We start from the raw sequence: 19,190 nt of genomic DNA on the forward strand, positions 1-19,190 counted from the left end.
AGATGTTTTAGCTTCTCAGCTTCGTCTAACCACACAGATTCATTATTTGCATCTACCTTACTAAACAGTTTTTTGTCTCAGAGTCATAGAAAGGACAGCAGAACACAAAATTAATTTCATTCTCCACCTCGTGTAGTTTTCTGGGCCAAATACCTGTTTTATTTCACAGTAGGTACGCAGCTTTGGTTTACCCCAAATATCTACAGGTAATACTCAGAAAATTAGAATATCGTGAAAAAGTTCATTCACTTCCCCATGATTGCGAACTGTACTGAACCAGACAGAGAGCTTTTAAAGGCTCAGGAACCCTTTGCAGGTGTTTTGGATTAATTGGCTGACGAGGCTGTGACAATTTGAGCTACAACATTGAACTTTTTCACGATATTCTAATTTTTTGAGAGGGGTTTTCATAAGCTGTAAGCCATAATAATCAAAATTCTAACAAATAAAAGCTTGAAATATCTTGCAATGCCTGTTATGAGTCTAAATAATATTCATTTCACCTTTTAAGTTGAATTACATAAATGAATGAACTTTTTCACGATATTCTAATTTTCTGAGTATTACCTGTAATGCCCATCTATCTTTACTTTGTTGGAAAATAATGTCTTTTAATACGTTAATCTCCACTTTCTCTTTGTTATAATAACGCTCTTCATGTCCAGCTCTCAGCTAGAGTCGCTGTGAGTTTATGTAGCCAAGAAAACACTGCACGGCTGCACAGCCTCACGTTTAGGGGATTGTTTGAATCCCCATACTCCTACTACATAATCTAGCACTGCTGTTAGTGTGTGTGTGTTGTTGGTTATAGAAGTTTTATCGAACATTTTGCACTATTGCCTGGTTTGGAAACTTGACTGTAGCCAACAAAAACAGGCTGGGTTGCCTCATCAACGTGGCCAGTCAGATTTCTGGGAGGAGGCAAGTGCATCTTATAGACCTTTATAAAAGGCAGGTGTTCAAGAAGGCCACTTCCATTCAGGAGTGTGTAGACCACCCCCTTCAGACCGAGTTTGAACTGTTACCTTCAGGTCGGAGGTTAAGGGTGCCTTCTATCAGGACAAATAGATATAGGTCTTCATCATAGACTGTAAAAAGAATGGACGTAGCGTCCGTGACGTCACCCATTGGTGTTGGGGAGTCGTTTTTGTGACTCAAATATGGCGGCCTGAACAGCGCCATGTTGGATTGGCCGGCCGAGAACCCGCCCACTGGCCTCGAAGCAGCTGTCCACGGAGCTGCTCGGACCTGTCACTCAACGTTTCCGCGCCCTGATTGGCCAGAATTTTAACCTAATAACAGTAAAACGGTAGAGTTAAAAAAAAATTCACCCCCCTCAGAGTGTGTGCGGGGGTAGAAACTATCGATTGAGACGAAAAAACGTTCTGACACCAGGCTTTTAACATGTTTACTGAGGATGTAAAGTCGGCGATTTTAACATGGGGGTCTATGGGGAATGCTCCCTTCTGACACCAGCCCCCAGAGGAATTCGAGGGGATTGCAGTTTTTTGAACGCGGAAGTGAGCTTCACTTCTCAGACCCACAACTGCCCCCTTGGTCTTCATTTGTTCCTTCTGCTATTATGATGCTGAACAGTGTTAAATAGCGAGATAATTGACAGCTGTCTTGACCACACAGTCTGTTTTATCTTACCTTGTTTGAATGCACTTGAATGCACTTTGTCTCTGTCTGCACTTGGAAATTAACTACTCTGCCCAATATGTGTTGTTATGTGTTGCTCTATGTGCTGTTTTTCCCAACAGAGGTTGATTGCTCTGTGTGTGTGTTTTATGTGTATTTATTGGTATTGTATGTTTTTATGTATTTTTGACATCTTGGCTGCAAATCAATTTCCCAACTGGGACAATAAAGAGAACTTTGAACTTTGAACTTTGGTGTGTCTGTGGTTGTGTTACCTGTGTGCGGCCTCCTCCCTCTCTCTGCGGTGTTGTTAGTGTGTGTGTGTCTGTGTTGTGTGTCTGTTGTGTTACCTGTGTGCGGCCTCCTCCCTCTCTCTGCGGTGTTGTTAGTGTTGTGTTACAGTGTTGTGTGTGTGTTGTGTTACCTGTGTGCGGCCTCCTCTCTCTCTGCGGTGTTGTTAGTGTGTGTGTGTCTGTGTTGTGTGTGTGTTGTGTTACCTGTGTGCGGCCTCCTCTCTCTCTCTGCGGTGTTGTTCAGCTCGTATCTCTCTCAGCTCCTGTCTCGCTGCTTTCTGCTCGTCCACGCTGTCCTCGATCACGTCTCTGCTGGACGACGACGTCAGCAGCTTCCCCACCAGAGCCTGAAGGATACGCAGCTTCTCCGCTAGACACACACACACAGTAACACACACACAGTAACACACACACACACACACACACACACACACACAGACACACTGGATCAGGACTACAGGTCGTATGTGTCTTATCTGTCTCTCTACGTGGCTGTTCTTCTCTCTGAGGCGTCTGCATCCGTGTCTCTAGTCTTTGTTTTAGTGGCTCTCCTCTCTCTTCTCTCTCTGTTCCTTCCAGAGTCCAAATATCTATATCTAGTATATATATTTTATGCTTCAGATATAAACGATGCTGCAACTACATAGCGGTTCAAAGTTTTATTTGTCACATGCTGAGGTGACAGCTGAGAATACTGTCAAATATTGTCTTTTCTATCAAAGAAATAGTTCACCCAAAATAGAAATTTCACTCACTTTTCTTCGTAACAAAAAACATCCAAATACCTCCATGCTGCTCGTATGTAATGTCCCTCTTGTATTGAAGCCCCGAAATGAGAAATTGTTCAGAAAAATATTAAATAAGTCTATATTTCAAGCTTGTTTTGTAGCAGAAGCTCCCAGTGTCTCAGTTCACTGCTCTTCCTGGTCCGTCCAAACCTCACACGATTTGCATTGACATTGCGCGAGATTCCAGCAGAGCAACTCTGGGAGCTTCCACTACAAACGAGCTTGAAATATAGACTTATTTAATTTTTTTTGGAACAGTTTCTCATGTCGGAGCTTCAATACCAGAGGGACATTACAGACGAGCAGCATGGAGGTATTTGGATGTTTTTTGGTGTGTCTTTTTGGACGAAGAAAAGTGAGCTCCTTTCTCAACCGTCATATGGACATACATCCACATGAGGGGAAGGAGATAATGAGGGAAATTTGAATTTTGGGTGAACTATCCCTTTAACAGAGTTCAACATGTGAAGTAGGGGTGTGAATCTTTGGCTCACGATTTGATTCAAAATCGATTTTCGATTCAAAACGATTCTCGATTTTCTTTTTGTGATTTTTTGTTTGCTTTTTTAACACCAGACCATGTGAAAAAGTTGAGTGATGATACTTTAACATTATTTAATCTAATAATCAGGATTATTTCTCTGACAATAAGAAGAAAACCTATAATGGTGACATCACTACTGGGTATTGATCAGCGATTGGTGGTCGTCTCACCTGGCGTCAGGTCGTACACCGACGTACACGACAGCTTCTTCAGCAGCGCCGGCTCGGCCAATCGCAGCTCGACGCAGGGGTCGTCCATCAGGGTGAAGCCGCCCTGCTTCTGGTAGCGCAGCTTGGCGTTGCCGTGGTTACAGTCGGCGCCGGACGCCATGATGTGCAGCCTGAGGATCTCGGAGAGCGTGCAGCTGTCCAGGTCCAGCTGCTTCAGGCTGCAGCCCTGGTGCAGCTGAGGCCACGCCCCCGACAGCGCCGCCACCGCGCTCAGCGCCGAGCGCGTCGGGTCAGAGTCGTCGTCCAGAGCCTCGCTCAGGTCTGGGGGGGGGACGGAGAGAGAGAAGAGGAGTTATTGATCCTGAGCTGCTGCTGCTTCAGCAATCACATTGATACTGAAGTTTAAGTTTATCTGGTCAGTCAACAACAACTCACTGTGTTTTAATGCAGAGTTTCTCAACCAGGGGATAACACAGACATTTATCATATTTCTAAGATAGTAGCTGGGTTTCCATCCAAGTCGTATCGAATTTAAAAGCGGATTTTGTGAAAATGCGCAAAAAGCAAAGCGAATTTATGCCCGTTTCCATTCATTATTGTTTTGCGATTAGGAGGAGTGCACCGTGAGATTACGTCATATTGAGCGTGAATGTATCCAACAGTTGACACTCAGCTGACACTCAACATCATGGACAATTACTTTCCGGACTATAGACGCACCTGTATAATCCGCACCAGCTACATTTGAAAAGAAAATACATGTATAGGCCGCACTTGAATATAAGCTGCAGGTTTTCATGTTGTAACATGAGATATTTACACAGAAAGGCAGTAGGAACTGTGACAGTCCGCTCGCTTTTCTGCTGTTTTGGTTACGCTCCTCTCCTCCATGTGCATCTGTTGACAACGAAGCCGGTGAAAAATCAATAAATGTAGCGGTGGATAACGTTACATAACGATGTTACGGCGTGTGTTTGTGTAGTCTTAACTGTCACAAACAAAAGATTATGGGTTACGGAGCGCGTTTGTGTTGCGGTGCAGAGAGGAGAGCTGGGACACCGGGGCGTCGCTGGGTGAAGTCCAGCAGCTTCACCCACAAACTCTGCCTCAATTCGCATAATCTGTTTCCATCACAAAAACTCGCATTTCCTTTATTCGATACGCTGACAAATCCCCCCCCTCCAAGCGTATAAACTTTTATGCGCATTCACTGCCTTTATTCGAATTTCTGGCGTTTCCATTCAAGTATTTATGCGCATTTTCACAAAATGCGCATAAGAAAAGGTGGATGGAAACCCAACTAGTGACACATTGCCTAACGACAGAAGCTAAGCCTAATTGGCTTTTTTTTTTTTTTACCAATCTCATGATGTGTTTTAAATGGGATATGTGTCATATTTGATGGTTTTGATTCACTTTTGTTTGTCTTGTTAAATGTACTGCATTACCATCCTCACTGTTTCAGTCAAAAGTTTTCATTAATTCTTTAATTGGGCTTTTATTGTGAAATATTGCACAGGAAGATGGTGTACAGCTTTGAAATGGCTTATTTGCCTTCAGAACTGTTAAAAAATATGCGATGATACAATTAAAAAGGTTATTCTGCCCCCCACCTCACACCATAGTGAGGCGGAAAGGGTCCTCATGACTGTGAAAAAATATGCAGGGGATCCAGCGCCCCAAAAAGGTTGAGTACTGGTCTAATGCACTGATTGGTCATTAACACATGGACCAATCAGGTGCAGGCTGAAGCCGTGGCTTATTGTGCCTACACACTTTTTACATCAAGATACTATGCACTTTTTTTAATGTGTAGACTGAGCTATAGTTTTTTAATTCATAGTCCAGATTATTCCAAAGATTTACTCCCTTTACAGAATTTCTTTCTTTCTTTCTACCCCTCTCTATCTCCATCTATCTACCTCTTTCTATCTATCTATCCCCCTCTTTCTTTCTACCCCCTTTCTCCGTCTTTTTGCTCCCTTCTTCAGCTGCTTTTAGCATTCACACATGTTTCCTTCAGGAAATGCTATCTTTTTCTAGTTACATTTATTTTTGATATTTTTGACTTCACATTGATTATATGATGTTTCCAGTTCAGTTTATTGTCGATAGTGACAACTAAAAATGTATTTTCAAACACTTGTTCAATATCGTCACCACAGATTTAGATTTAGACCTGTTTGTTGATTTTTCATTTAGATTTACTCGTGTGTGTCTGTCTCTGTGTATATGTGTATGTATATATAAAGTATATAATAAATGTGTGTCTGACCTTCGGTTTGCTCCACCTCCTCTTGTTCTTCATCCAGAGTTTGGAAAATGGCCGACAGGAAGAAGAAGAGCAGCTCACACAGAGGACCATCTGGGTCCGACCCCACCAGAGCCTCCTCCAGAACCTCTGTGGACACAACCAGAACCAGAACCAGATAGTTACTGCATATGTAGTATAGGCATTGAGTATTCTGTCATGTATCTACCTATGTGTAGTAACCAGATAGTTATAGTGATGTGTTTAATGAATCCTGTTCCTTAGTACTATGTATTGCTGATGCCCTATGATGTGATCGCTAAGAACTGATTATATTATGAGCACTAACGACCTTGTGCCACCGCAAATGTGTGTTATGGCCTCACAAATGTATATTTATTAATATGTCTTTGGTATTTTACCTCATTGTTGCTTTTTTTTTTTATCATCAGGCAGAGGGACTGGCGATGAAAACTAGCTTTTTTAGCTTTAACTCGGGTGCATTTACATTTGTTTTTTACAATGTTTTATTAATGTACATTGTCCCTTGTCAAATAAATTAAACTGAAACTGAAACTAGAACCAGAACCAGAACCAGAACCAGACCCGGGTCCTCACCCAGGGAGATCCCGTCGGGGAACTCGTCGTTGAGGTCGAACACGTCTCCGAAGGCTCGAAGGAACTCCAGAACCATCAGAGCGTCTCCGAAGAGTTCTGGAGGAAGACGAGTTCTGACTGGAACCGGACTGGGCAGCTCCTGGAGAGAGGAACACACACACACACACAGAGAGAGACACACACACACACACACACACACACACACACACAGAGAGACACACACAGACACACACACACACACGATCAATCACTGATAACTGAAAAAATTCAAATAATTTGTGACATTTTAGTAAATAGATGTGAGTCATGTTGTAAATGTAAATTATGCAATTCATTTTATTTTATTGATTAATTTTCATTATTCTGAATGTGTAGCTGTTATGTCATCAAATCATTTCCAGGAGATTGTAGCGAGGAACAATCAGTGCATGTAAAATAATATCAACCCAAACAACTTCAGATAAGTGTTAAGATAAATTTAAACTTTCCATTTTCATACTTTTCCAGACCTGGAAATGTATAAAATCAAAATTCCATACTTTTCCAGGGGTGCTTGAGAGGGTTCAAGGGGGGGCCAACCTTTTTCTTGAAATTTTACCACTTTTTTGTAGAATTTTTAAACGTTTTCTTTTCTTTTTTTGTAGAATTTTTTAAAACTTTTTTTTCCTTTTGTTTGGGGGGGCACATCTTACCACTTTTTTCTAGATTTTTTTTTTTTTTTAAATTTCTTTTGGAGATTTTATAAAAAAATTTCTAGAATTTTTCAACTTTTTCTTTGGGAGAAATTTTACCAGTTTTTCTAGAAAAAAATTAAACTTTATTTTGTTTTTTTTTGGGGGGGGGGGGGCATCTTACCACTTTTTTTTTTTTTTTTGAATTTTTACCACTTTTTTCTAGAAATGTTTAAACATTTTTGGAGAAATTGTACAATTTCTTCCAGGAATTTCTTAAAACTTAAAAAAGTGACGTTCTTCAGTCTCAGAACAAATATATTTGTGTATTTCTGGTGTTTGCTTCAATATTTTAGTCCAGTGGGTCAGTGGTCTAGTTAGTGTTCATTTATGGGTCTTGGATGTAAAGAAGTTTGACTGTTATAATCAATAGGTTGAGTATCAACTCCGTGGTGCGTTCACTGACCTTCAGGTCCTCACACTCCATGTCCTCTCTGGGTTTGTTCCACAGCTTCAGCCGCTCCGCGTACTTCTTCTTCTCCTCCTTCAGCTTCTCTCGCTCCTGTCAACGGCACCGAGCAGCGACCAATCAGAGTAAAGAACCAGCAGCGACAATCCAGATAATGTGAAAAGTAGTTGTGAAGCTAAGGCTATTTCCATTTCAACATTGTTAGCCAGAAAGCTAATTTTACAGTCTTGGAAATCTGAAAGTGCTCCTACATTTGAAATGTGGTTGAGAAAACTGGGAAATGTATTACACTTGGAGAAAATCAGGTGTATTATATCTGCCAAAGAGGAAATATTTAAGTAAGTCTGGCAAACTTTTCTCGATTTAATGTCTAAAAACTGAATTAGTGCTATTCTGCTGTTGTGCCATTTATTTTATAAATACTAAATGTCCTGTTTGTCTCATGTCAGAAGAAACTCTGTCAAAAAAAACCTGTACTGTGCTGTTTAGCACCACCATCTCTTGTTAATTTGTATCTTTCTGTTAAAAAAGCAATAAAATTAAATACACAAAAAAAAAAAGAAGGAGCAGCGAGCGACCAATCAGAACAGAGAACAGAAGAATAAGGAGGAGAACTCACCCTGTCCCTCTCCAGCTTCCTCTGCTCCTTCTCCTCCCTCCTCCTCTGCTTCTCCTCCTCGAACCTCCTCCTCTGCTCCTCCTTCATCTTCTCCTTGTCCTCCCTCTCCCTCCTCCGGGCCTCCTGCGCCTCCTCCTTCTCCTTCTTCAGCCGCGCGCGGTCCTGAGCCGCCGCCGTCATCTCCTCCTTCTGCTGCAGCAGCTTCATCTTCTCCTCGGCCGCCGCCGCCTTCAGCAGCGCCGAGCCCTGAACGCACCGCGACGCGTTAGAGAGCAAAGGACATCTCACCGCTCAGCACTGCTCAGCACCGCTCAGCACCTCGCTACGGCTTCTACACCTCCTCATTGGCTCAGAGCCCTTCTCTCTCCTCTGATTGGCTCAGAGCCTCTCTCTCTCTCCTCTGATTGGCTCAGAGCCTCCTCTCTCTCCTCTGATTGGCTCAGAGCCTTCTCTCTCTCTCTCCTCTGATTGGCTCAGAGCCTCCTCTCTCTCTTCTCATTGGCTCAGAGCTCCCTCTCTCTCTCCTGATTGGCTCAGAGCCTTCTCTCTCTCTCTTCTGATTGGCTCAGAGCCTCCTCTCTCTCCTCTGATTGGCTCAGAGCCTCCTCTCTCTCCTCTGATTGGCTCAGAGCCTCCTCTCTCTCCTCTGATTGGCTCAGAGCCTCCTCTCTCCTCCGATTGGCTCAGAGCCTCCTCTCTCTCCTGATTGGCTCAGAGCCTCCTCTCTCTCCTGATTGGCTCAGAGCCTCCTCTCTCTCCTCTGATTGGCTCAGAGCCTCCTCTCTCTTCTGATTGGCTCAGAGCCTCCTCTCTCTTCTCATTGGCTCAGAGCTCCCTCTCTCTCCTCTGATTGGCTCAGAGCCTCCTCTCTCTTCTGATTGGCTCAGAGCCTCCTCTCTCTTCTGATTGGCTCAGAGCCTCTCTCTCTCTCCTGATTGGCTCAGAGCCCTCTCTCTCTCTCCTGATTGGCTGACACTGACCTATTATAACTATGATAAAAACTACACCAAGGTGGTTTTTAAATCCACTCATGGAACAACCTTTCAAAATAAAAGCCAGATGGAGCTTCCTGTCACTACCCGATTTGTGTATGCGCCAACCGGCCGCCATCTTTGACCGCTGCCTACGGCAACTCCACTTGGACAAACTTCATTAGGGCGCTGCCCAATTTTCGTACAAGCGGAAGTCTGCTTAAAGTTCTGTACATTTAAAATACGGTGCTGTGAAAATGATTTTTTTTTTAAAAAAAGAACGCGGACGTCCTTCACACGACAGCCGTGTTGTGGTAGTTGTGGTTGTCATGGTGATGAGGCCGGCTAGAAAAGAGGAGAGTCAACACTAAAAGTCGCCTCTGTTCCTGTTTTCTGAGCATCCAGATCCAAACCACCACAACCAACCCTCAATTTACATTACTAATAAAGTTTTTAAAAATAAAACATAAAAAATAAAAAGATAAACCGTCTCTGGCGACCACACAGGGCAGTGATCCTAAGTCAATTCTACTAAGTTTGTCCAAGTGGAGTTGCCGTACGTAGCCGTCACAAATCGGGTAGTGACACTTCCTGTTATCTAATGACATCATCACACTCACCTGTCCAGGTGAGCCCCGCCCCCCGGCCTTAGAGGGGGGGCTGAAGGGGAACAGCGGCGGCTCATCAGGGAAGAACTGGGAGAACTTCTGTTCAGACAGACGGTACTTCACCACGGTGGACGGCTGAGAGAGAGAAACAGTCGTTAACACACACACAGAGACAGGTGCATTCTGGGTAATGAGACAGTAACACACACACGCAGACAGGGACAGGTGCATTGTGGGTAATGTGACGGCTGCTCTACCTTCAGTGCGATGGTCCCGTTCACAGGCTCACAGTGCTGTTTGAAGAGCAGCTTCAGTCTCTCTTTGGACAGACTCGTCTTCCTGCGACTGGACACACAAACAAAAGAAAGTAATTAGTTACAGTTACTCGTTACTTTCCCTAAAAAAAGTAACCGAGTTGTTTTCAGTATTGATGGCTGGGCTGCAGCCGTTACATCAACTTATTTTATGCCACTTTTGTTGTAGACGTTGTTGTTCGTTGATGTTTTTCTTATTCTACTTTTACATTTCTTCTATGCTTGGATGTATATTATCTAATTTGTGAATTAATTTCTTGTAACAAGGGGTAGACAATATTATAAGTTTGCTTCTTTCTGCCCCCTTTCATTCACGAGTTACAGTATTGTCATTTTTTTATGTGTTTTATTTTAGTTTTTATGCTCAATAAATGAATGAAATAAATAACTAAACTAAAGATTCAGTGTTACAGACAGTTGCATAGTGTGATTGACAATAAAGTTCACTAACTAACTAACTCACTAATAGTCTACTTGCCAGCCCATAGGGCCCCATTGTGAACCCGGAAATGTTGAGTACCCCAAAGTTTTATGTTAGAAATAGATAGTATGGGTCCCCAGTATTCAGAAACTGCCGGATGCTAATTTATATGTATTGGGCAATTAGCACAATTGCCATAATTAGCATAAATTAGCATAATTTCCTATATGGGCAATATTTCAACAAAATTGACTTGGCTGATCTGGGCAATATTGGAGTGGTTTTAGGGGTTATTGATGATGCTGAATCCATTTCTGACATTTTCAAAATTCAAAATGGCTGTCTAAACCGGTAGTGACCAGATTTAAACCGCCAGTGGGCCGATTTTGATGGATTTCATCTGGTCCCTTCCGGTTTAGACAGCCATTTTGAATTTTGAAAATGTCAGAAATGGATTCAGCATCATCAATAACCCCTAAAACCACTCCAATATTGCCCAGATCAGCCAAGTCAATTTTGCTGAAATATTGCCCATATAGGCAACTATGCTAATTTATGCTAATTATGTCAATTGTGCTAATTGCCCAATATATATAAGTTAGCATCCGGCAGTTTCTGAATACTGGGGACCCATACTATATATTTCTAACATAAAACTTTGGGGTACTCAACATTTCCGGGTACTCATTGTTGGCAAGTAGACTATAATGTCTAGAGTTGCATCTCCCAAAACGCTGTGACGGCGTTCTCGTGTTTCCAAGTTTAGTAACGAGGCCGGTGTCGTAACGGGGGAAACAGTAACTTGTATGATTACAGTTACAGTTACAGTTACAGTAAAAAGCAGCGGCGGGACGAGGTCACAGCGTCTCCAGTGACATCATCATACACACCTGATCTGATTGGCTTTGACGGTGAACGCCTCGCTGTGCTCGTCCTTCACCATCCTCACCGTGTATTTAAACACCGACGGACTCAGAGACTTCTTCTTCTTCCTGCACACACACACACAGAGGTTAGACTCCTCCCCCTTCCTCAGCCTATCTGGACTAGGGATGCACATGATTAACCGTTTAACCGTTAACCGATAACAAGCACTTTGACCGATTAATAACAAGCACTTTGACCGATTAATACTATCGGTTATTTATTTATTTTATTAGCTCCTTATGTCGTCAACTCATGGGGGCGTGTCGACACGTGCAGAGTTCACTGCCTTCAGTCATATTTAGCAGCTAAAAGTTCCACAGGAGGACTGACAGTATGAGCAGCAGCCCCCATGAAGGAAGATCAGACAATAAATGTAGCTACACGGACATAGATGTGCATCACCTGTAACAAATGTGAAACAAAGATGTATATCAATTACAGGAGTCAATCAATGGAATAATTTAGAATTAGAAATCAAACTGTGCAACACACTTAATAGATTCAAAAAGTTATTTAAAAATAATATTATTAATAAATATAAAACTGATTTATAAATACCAGTGTGCTTATAAACTGCTGTATGTAGAATATGCAGGGGTTTTTTCTTTTTCTTTTTGTTGTTGCTCTGTAAAAATTGTTTTAAATTGAGTGAACGAAAAATGTTAATTTAAGAAGGGTAAAGGCAAAATAAGCTGATGCTTCAGCCTCTTACACCTTTTCGGTCAAAGTAAATTGTTTTGCTTGTTGTGTTTTTGTTCTGATTTGTTTTGTTTTGTATTTATACCTTTATATTTGTCTATTGTATTTGTTTTTATGAGACCGAAATAAACACACTAAACTAAACTAAAAACTAATTTTCTTTTGCCATGCGCCGCAAGCTTCTTAATCTTATCGGTTAACGGTTAATAATCGGTTAACGAGCATCGGTTATCGGTCAGAAAAGAAATTCAAAATGTGCATCCCTAGTCTGGACCTTTGACCTTTGACCTTTGAGCTACTGACCCGTTGATCTGGGCCTTGGGGCTCTGGAAGGCTGCTCCCTCCTCGTCGCTGTCGGTGATGACGATGGCGTCTCCGTCGCCGTGGCCGTTGGCGGCGGCCGGAGCGCCGGTAGCGCTGGCGTGAGGAGAGTGGACCTGCAGGATCTCACACACATGTCTGACACACACACACACACACAGACACACACACACAGAGACACACACACACACACACACACACACACACACACACACACACACACACACACACACACACACAGAGACACACACACACACACAGACACACTCTGTTAGTGGTTTCACATGGACATCAAAGCGGCCGACGCGTTCAGACTGAAACAACCGGTTCAGAACAGAAAGTTATTATAGTTTTAAATGTTCATTAGTTTTTATTTTCATTTAGTTTTTCAGTTTAATTGTTTTATCTCAGTTTAGTTTTAGTGAGTTCAACAAGAGATTTTGGTTGGTTTTTATTTAGTCTTAGTTTTAGTAACATGTTTACTACCTGAACGTCACAACGTACAACATTACTTTGCGTCGTTGTGGACGGAACACGATGGAACGACGGCTTCACCTTCGAATGTTCTCATTTTAAAAATTCTGTTTGAGTAGTGAAGTTCGTTCTGACGGCTCTAGTTGAAGATGAACTTGTTGGAAAAACTTTATTTCAGTTTACTAAATAATTTTTTCACTTCTAGTTTTAGTTCTAGTCTTAGTTTTAGTATAAACTAGGGCTGTCAATCCTTCCCTCAAATCATATTCGAATTTCTAATGCTTCTAATGTTAAATATTCAAATTGTATTCAATTATTTTAATGAATTTTTCATCAATGAGACCAACATTTATCTCCTAAAAATAATTTAACCAGCCGGTGGTAAACCTCTAAAAACCTGCGGGTAAGTTAATTAACGATCGTTTCCTCCCCCGGGATGACGACGGAGGTTGGCCGGCCGAGCAGCTCTGCAGAGCAGTCGTTGCGGAGCTTCACTTCTCCAAAAAACATCGGAGCAAACTTCTAAACAGCCGTCGTTTGGATGAACTGGCCGTATATTTGGGATCTAAACAGTCACTTTCTCACATGAAAAAAATATTAAAACTTAATAAAGTTACGTAATAACAGCGCTAGAGCGGGAAATAAAACAGCTTTTACAGGGTATATACAGGAATCTTGAAGTTAATTCTAAAACCTTTTTAAGACTTTTTCAAGACCTTCTCAATATTTTTCAACACCTCATCGCCACTTCAAGCTGTGACCATTTACATCAGTGACACTTTTAACTTAACAGTTTTAGTTAGACCATTATGATACAACTATCTAGGCTATAAGCTAGGATAATAAATCAAAGGCAAAGTTTATCAAAAAACAAAAACAACAATCTTCTTTTCTTTTTTATGTACCAGTCCATCTTTGTTTTTTAATAAAATTAGTAAGAAATTCACACACTTTTACAATGTTTTTTAGGACTCAAACTCTTGGACAGCTAATTCAGAAAAAATACCTTGAATATTTAAGACTTTATAAAGTCGTGAAAAGACTTTTTAATACTTTTTACGGGTCTTAATTTTCCCAAAATTGATTTATTACCTTTTAATACTTCTCAAGACCCCGCGGATACCCTGTTTTAGCCTGTTTTACAGCTACCGCTACCGGTTGCTGCAAAATGCATTCTGGGAAACTTGTATACTGTTACTGTGGTGTGAACGGTGTTGGTCTGCTGAAGTAGCAGACTGAATCCTACATTCAGTATGCAGTATACAGTACATAATAAGAAGAAGAGGTGAGGCAGCATGTTGAATAATCGTCCGGTACCTGGCTCCGTTGCGCCCGGCGACGTCCACCGTCTCCCCGGGGAAGAAGCGGTCCTTGACGAAGGCGTAGACGTCCTCACAGAGCTCGGTGAGGCGGGCGCGGCGGCTGAGCGCGGCCAGGTGCAGCAGAGGAACCACCAGCGTCTGAGGGAAGTTCTGGAGGCTCTGCTTGGCTCGCCGCTCGCTCTCCACCGCCTCCAGGTAGGTGAGGCCGGCTCGGCCCGTCAGGGCACAGCTCCACACCAGACTGTTGCACAGGATGGTCCGCTCAAAGAACTCACTACAGGAGGAGGAGGACCATTCATCCATTAGTCGTTTGGTCAATAAAATGATAAAAAATGTCTAAAACATCAGTCAGTGTTTCTCAAACCACCAGACGACATCGTCCTCTAATGCCTTGTTTTGTCCACAAACCAAAGAGAGACTCAGTTTATTGTCATAAAGGAACAAAGAAACCAGAAATATTCTGGTCTGGTCTGGTTTTTGTCTGGTCTGGTTTTTGTCTGGTCTTGTTCTGGTTTTTGTCTGGTTTTGGTCTAGTGTTGGTCTTGGTCTGGTCTTGGTCTAGTGTTGGTCTGGTCTTGGTCTGGTTTTTGTCTGGTCTTGGTGCTGGTCTGGTCTTGGTCTGGTTTTTGTCTGGTCTTGGTGCGTTTTAACCCGTAACTCGTGTTTTTCCGTACCAGTTTCATCTGGTACGAGTTCACGGGTCGGAAGTTACGGGTTTTGACTCCGGTCTGGTGCGTTTCCACGGGAAACAGGTCAGAGAAACACCTGGAACGCTACAAAGTCCTAAGTCCTGACTTCAGCTGACCTCTGACCTCTGGAGTTTCATTCACGTCACAAACTTCATCACCTCCTCTTTAAACTCACCTGAGCAGGTGTAGTGACCGGACCGTGGTTAACGGGCATACTGGCCCTTTAACTAAGCTGAGCAGGTGTAGTGGTTAACGGGTGTACTGGCCCTTTAACTCACCTGAGCAGGTGTAGTGACCGGACCGTGGTTAACGGGCGTACTGGCCCTTTAACTCACCTGAGCAGGTGTAGTGACCGGACCGTGGTTAACGGGCGTACTGGCCCTTTAACTCACCTGAGCAGGTGTAGTGACCGGACCGTAGTTAATAGGTGTACTGGCCCTTTAACTCACCTGAGCAGGTGTAGTGACCGGACCGTGGTTAACGGGCGTACTGGCCCTTTAACTCACCTGAGCAGGTGTAGTGACCGGACCGTGGTTAACGGGCGTACTGGCCCTTTAACTCACCTGAGCAGGTGTAGTGACCGGACCGTAGTTAACGGGTGTACTGGCCCTTTAACTCACCTGAGCAGGTGTAGTGACCGGACCGTAGTTAACGGGTGTACTGGCCCTTTAACTCACCTGAGCAGGTGTAGTGCAGTGAGCGGTTTGGGCCTGTTGCTGCTGAGCTAACGGCTAACGGCTAACGGCTAACAGCCTCAGAGCTAACCAGAGCTAACCAGAGCTAACCGCTAATCCCCGTTAGCTCAGCGGCTAGTTGCTCATTAAGAAGCCGAGTTAACGGTCACCTGCCCCGGCCTCGGCTCGCAGCTCCGCCCGGTGCCGGTACCGGCTCATCCCGGTCTCTCTGGACCGGGACACCGGGATGTGTTCACGGACCGGCGGAACTTTCACTTTTACTCCAGAACTTAGTTTTAGTTTTGGTCTTTTGTTTGTTGTTGCTCTGGAAGTTTTCCCACCGACCGACCGACCAACTGTCAGTCCGTCGGTAACGTAACTTACGTCAGTCTAACTTAACTTAACGTTAACGGCTCCTCCGGCGGCGGACGGACGGACAAACACCTGCACAGGACGGTGGAACCGGATAATAATAAATAATAAGTAATAAGTTACGTTACGTTACTTTAGTTACTTACTCGTAGGTCCTGAAGATCTCGTGTGTGATCTTACAGAGGAAGACCTCCTCGTCCGGCCGCAGGTCCGCCGGGGCTCGCTGCCGGACGAAGGCTTTCCTGTGGAGCAGCGGCATCTCCCTCCCGAACCGCCCGAACCGGCTCGATCACAATGAAACCACCGAACACGGGACTCGAACTCCGGGGGAACCAACCGAACTGGGACCGGGCACCAGGTCCAGAGGAGGAGGAGGAGGAGGAGGAGGAGGGAAACGGAGCAGCAGCAGCAGCAGCAGCGCGGGTCTTTTGTTAACGCGCTGATAACGAGCCCACATGGAAACGTGCTCCTCTCGGGGAGAAGAGCTCCGTCTCAGCCCGGTAAACGGGAACGGAACCGTCCGAGGAGACTTCACACCGAGCCCCGGTACCGAGAGGACACCTCACTAGGAAGTTAAACCGGCACAACGGCTTCTAAACGGCCAAACTACACCGAGTTGTGTAACGATGAAGCGATAATCCGCGGCTCAAACTGAGCAGAAGTCCCCGGGCTCAGAGCTCCACTGGCGGCTTGTTGACCAAGTTTTTATCCCCTTCACGGACCGCGCTCAGGCTGGGAAATCTCACAACTCTCAACGCTTTGTCAAACAGTAGCTTGTCGTCCTGTTGGAGTTTTGAGTGGACAAGTTCACATGGATTAAACTCTGTCTGTGCTGTCTTTTTATTGTTTATTAACTTTATTAACTAGTTTTCCTCTTTTTTTAATGACTGTCTTCTGCCTGAATCTCCCTACGGGGATAAGTAAAGGTTTCACTCAATCTCTACCTACCGATTAAGAGACTAAGTATTGAATAATGTCAGATCACATTTTTCAACTAGTTTGTTTCTTTTAATGAAAACAAACTTGTAAGAAGCAAATATTTAGTAGGCTAAAATACAACTCCGCTTTGTCAAACAGTAACGCGTCTTCGTCCTGTTGGAGTTTTGAGTGGACAAGTTCACATGGATTAAAACTCGTGCTGTCTTTTTATTGTTTATTAACTTTATTAACTAATTTCCTTCTTCTTTTTTAAAATCTTCTGCCTGAATAAGTAGGCTACTAAAGGTTTCGATCAATCTCTACGCTACTTACCGATTAAGAGACCATGATTAATGACAATAATGTCAGACTAGTTTGTTTCTTTGAATGAAAACAAACTTGTAAGAAGAAGATATTTAGTATATTTGCTGAAGAAGAAGATGGTTAATAAGTATTTATTATAACTGACTGAGTGCTCTCTGCTTAAATCAAATGTTTTTCACTTCTTGAACACCGGGCCAGGCTACTATGATCTGATTATTTAATTGTTTTTAAATAGCAAACAAGAAACTAGAGAGTAATGTACAGATGATACAGAAGTAAAAATAATGTTTAGAGAGTTTCTGACAACTTTTTTTTTTGTCTCCCTTCAACAACACAGACAGAAAAACACAGAAAAAGCTGATGAAGCTTGATAATGTCTGACATTATAGCTTTAAAAACTGTTTCATTAATTAACAAGTTCAAATGGAAAACAGATTGTTAATTAGTGGACAGTTTTAATTGTTTATGGTTTAATTCTGCAACAAAATATCTTATTTGTGTAATATTTTTGCAATATTTTCCTGATTTGTTTTATTAGTTCCAGAAAATTATCCAAAATAAATTGTTTAAGTAATTTAAAAAACAAAACAATGTGAAAATGAGCGTTGAGTCAAACTACAGGTTGGATTTAGTTCTGTAAATAACTAAAATAAATTCAACAAGTAAATAAGAACATCCACAAACATCAAAGCGCCATTTTTTAATTTAATTTTTTTATTATTATTCTGATTATTTGACCTAAACTAGCTGAGTTGTCTTGTCTAATCCCCGCCGCTCGGTTTTCCCCGCGGCCCCTGAACGCAGCACACTGGCTGAGCCGGGGCGGGAAGTCGCTCTGCTCCTCGGCCCTCTGATTGGTCCGCGGCGCCGTCCGTTCTCCCGCGCTGAGCCAATGGTTGCCCTGGAAACGGCCGCGGCGGCTGTTGCGAGAGAAGCGACCGCGGTGATGAAACCATAGAGCTGGTGACGTCAGAGCAGCGAGCGGCAGGAAGCGGTGACGCGTCATCAGGGGGAGGATGTTTGTCACTGATGATGAATCTCAATAAAGATTCAAGTGAAAATAATTAAATAAATAAATTAAACGGTTTTTACTGTAACAGAACCAGGTTTTTATAGGAATCCGGTTCTGTTTTGACTAGTTTTTTACAGTGAACTCATTCATTGTGAACCGGTTTCTGGGTCCACGTGAAAGGTTTTGTTATTATGGTCTGCAGAGAGTAAAGTAAAAGTAGCTCAGTCGACATGTTACTGCTTTTAAAGGTACTTAAGTATCCAAAAGTACATGCTTTTACATTTACTAAGTAAGAGTAAGAATACATTTCTTATTTTTCACATCAATTAATTACTATAATTTTTTCTGAATGAATTTAAAGGGACAATGAGGAGTTTTGTTAAAGTGAAGTGTTTCCACACTACATTTATGAGCCTCCGCACCGTGAAATTCTTTGACCGGCGCAAGACAGACTCATGTTTTCATTCATCAAGAATTAAAGTCAGAGGTTGGAAGACGATCACATACCGTCGTAGTTCCCACCATAAACGGAGATTCATACGGCGGCGTTATTCTCATGACTCGCCACGAAACCGAAAGTAAAGAAACGCTGGTCGGCTCGCCCAGCATTTCCACCACCACTAATAATAACAAAATAACCATAGAGACAAAACCATAGATTTATCTAAAATGGACCATTAACAAGTGGTAACGGAGATTCATCCACATTAATATGAGACTTTTTTATAACCAAATAGAAACTCCTGGTTGTCCCTTTAAGGAGCTTTTAACTCTTGTTAGTGAGAATGAACTCTTTGCTGCTCAGCTGCACTGATGTGCTGCTTTTAGGGGTTAGGGTTTCCTTCACAGACAAACACAGCTTGTGTCCAATAGGATTTTAGAAAAAGACCTGAAAGTAACCAGTACTTTTCAGCCTTCCTACTAATTAACTCCAGTAAAAGTACTAATATTTGTCTTGGAAATGTATTCAAGTAAGAGTAATAAGTACCAAAGAAATCTAAAGTACAAATCCTCTGGATAGTAAATTTACTCCGTTACTGTCCACCACTGATGGTACGACGGAGTATCAGGGCCACATTT

The 19,190-nt window shown here is 42.8% G+C and overlaps 1 protein-coding gene across 1 annotated transcript in view; it reads right to left on the reverse strand.

Moving 5' to 3' along the window:
- baz1a (bromodomain adjacent to zinc finger domain, 1A) overlaps nucleotides 1–16,160 on the reverse strand; it is a 34,739-nt gene extending 18,579 nt beyond the window's left edge. Inside the window, exons 1-12 of the mRNA XM_085768155.1 lie at nucleotides 16,003–16,160; nucleotides 14,117–14,395; nucleotides 12,308–12,463; nucleotides 11,269–11,370; nucleotides 9,901–9,988; nucleotides 9,656–9,778; nucleotides 8,065–8,310; nucleotides 7,443–7,538; nucleotides 6,306–6,444; nucleotides 5,712–5,837; nucleotides 3,437–3,757; nucleotides 2,139–2,304 (exon numbers count right to left, since the gene is read on the reverse strand). Coding sequence (XP_085624281.1) covers nucleotides 2,139–2,304; nucleotides 3,437–3,757; nucleotides 5,712–5,837; nucleotides 6,306–6,444; nucleotides 7,443–7,538; nucleotides 8,065–8,310; nucleotides 9,656–9,778; nucleotides 9,901–9,988; nucleotides 11,269–11,370; nucleotides 12,308–12,463; nucleotides 14,117–14,395; nucleotides 16,003–16,115 — 1,955 coding nt within the window. The 5' untranslated portion in view covers nucleotides 16,116–16,160. The remainder of the gene's footprint in view (nucleotides 1–2,138; nucleotides 2,305–3,436; nucleotides 3,758–5,711; nucleotides 5,838–6,305; nucleotides 6,445–7,442; nucleotides 7,539–8,064; nucleotides 8,311–9,655; nucleotides 9,779–9,900; nucleotides 9,989–11,268; nucleotides 11,371–12,307; nucleotides 12,464–14,116; nucleotides 14,396–16,002) is intronic.
- Nucleotides 16,161–19,190: the final 3,030 nt, after the last annotated feature.

This window comes from Trachurus japonicus, chromosome 22 (genome assembly GCF_045865225.1).
Source record: "Trachurus japonicus isolate A0001 chromosome 22, Traja_1.0".
NCBI lineage: Eukaryota > Metazoa > Chordata > Actinopteri > Carangiformes > Carangidae > Trachurus > Trachurus japonicus.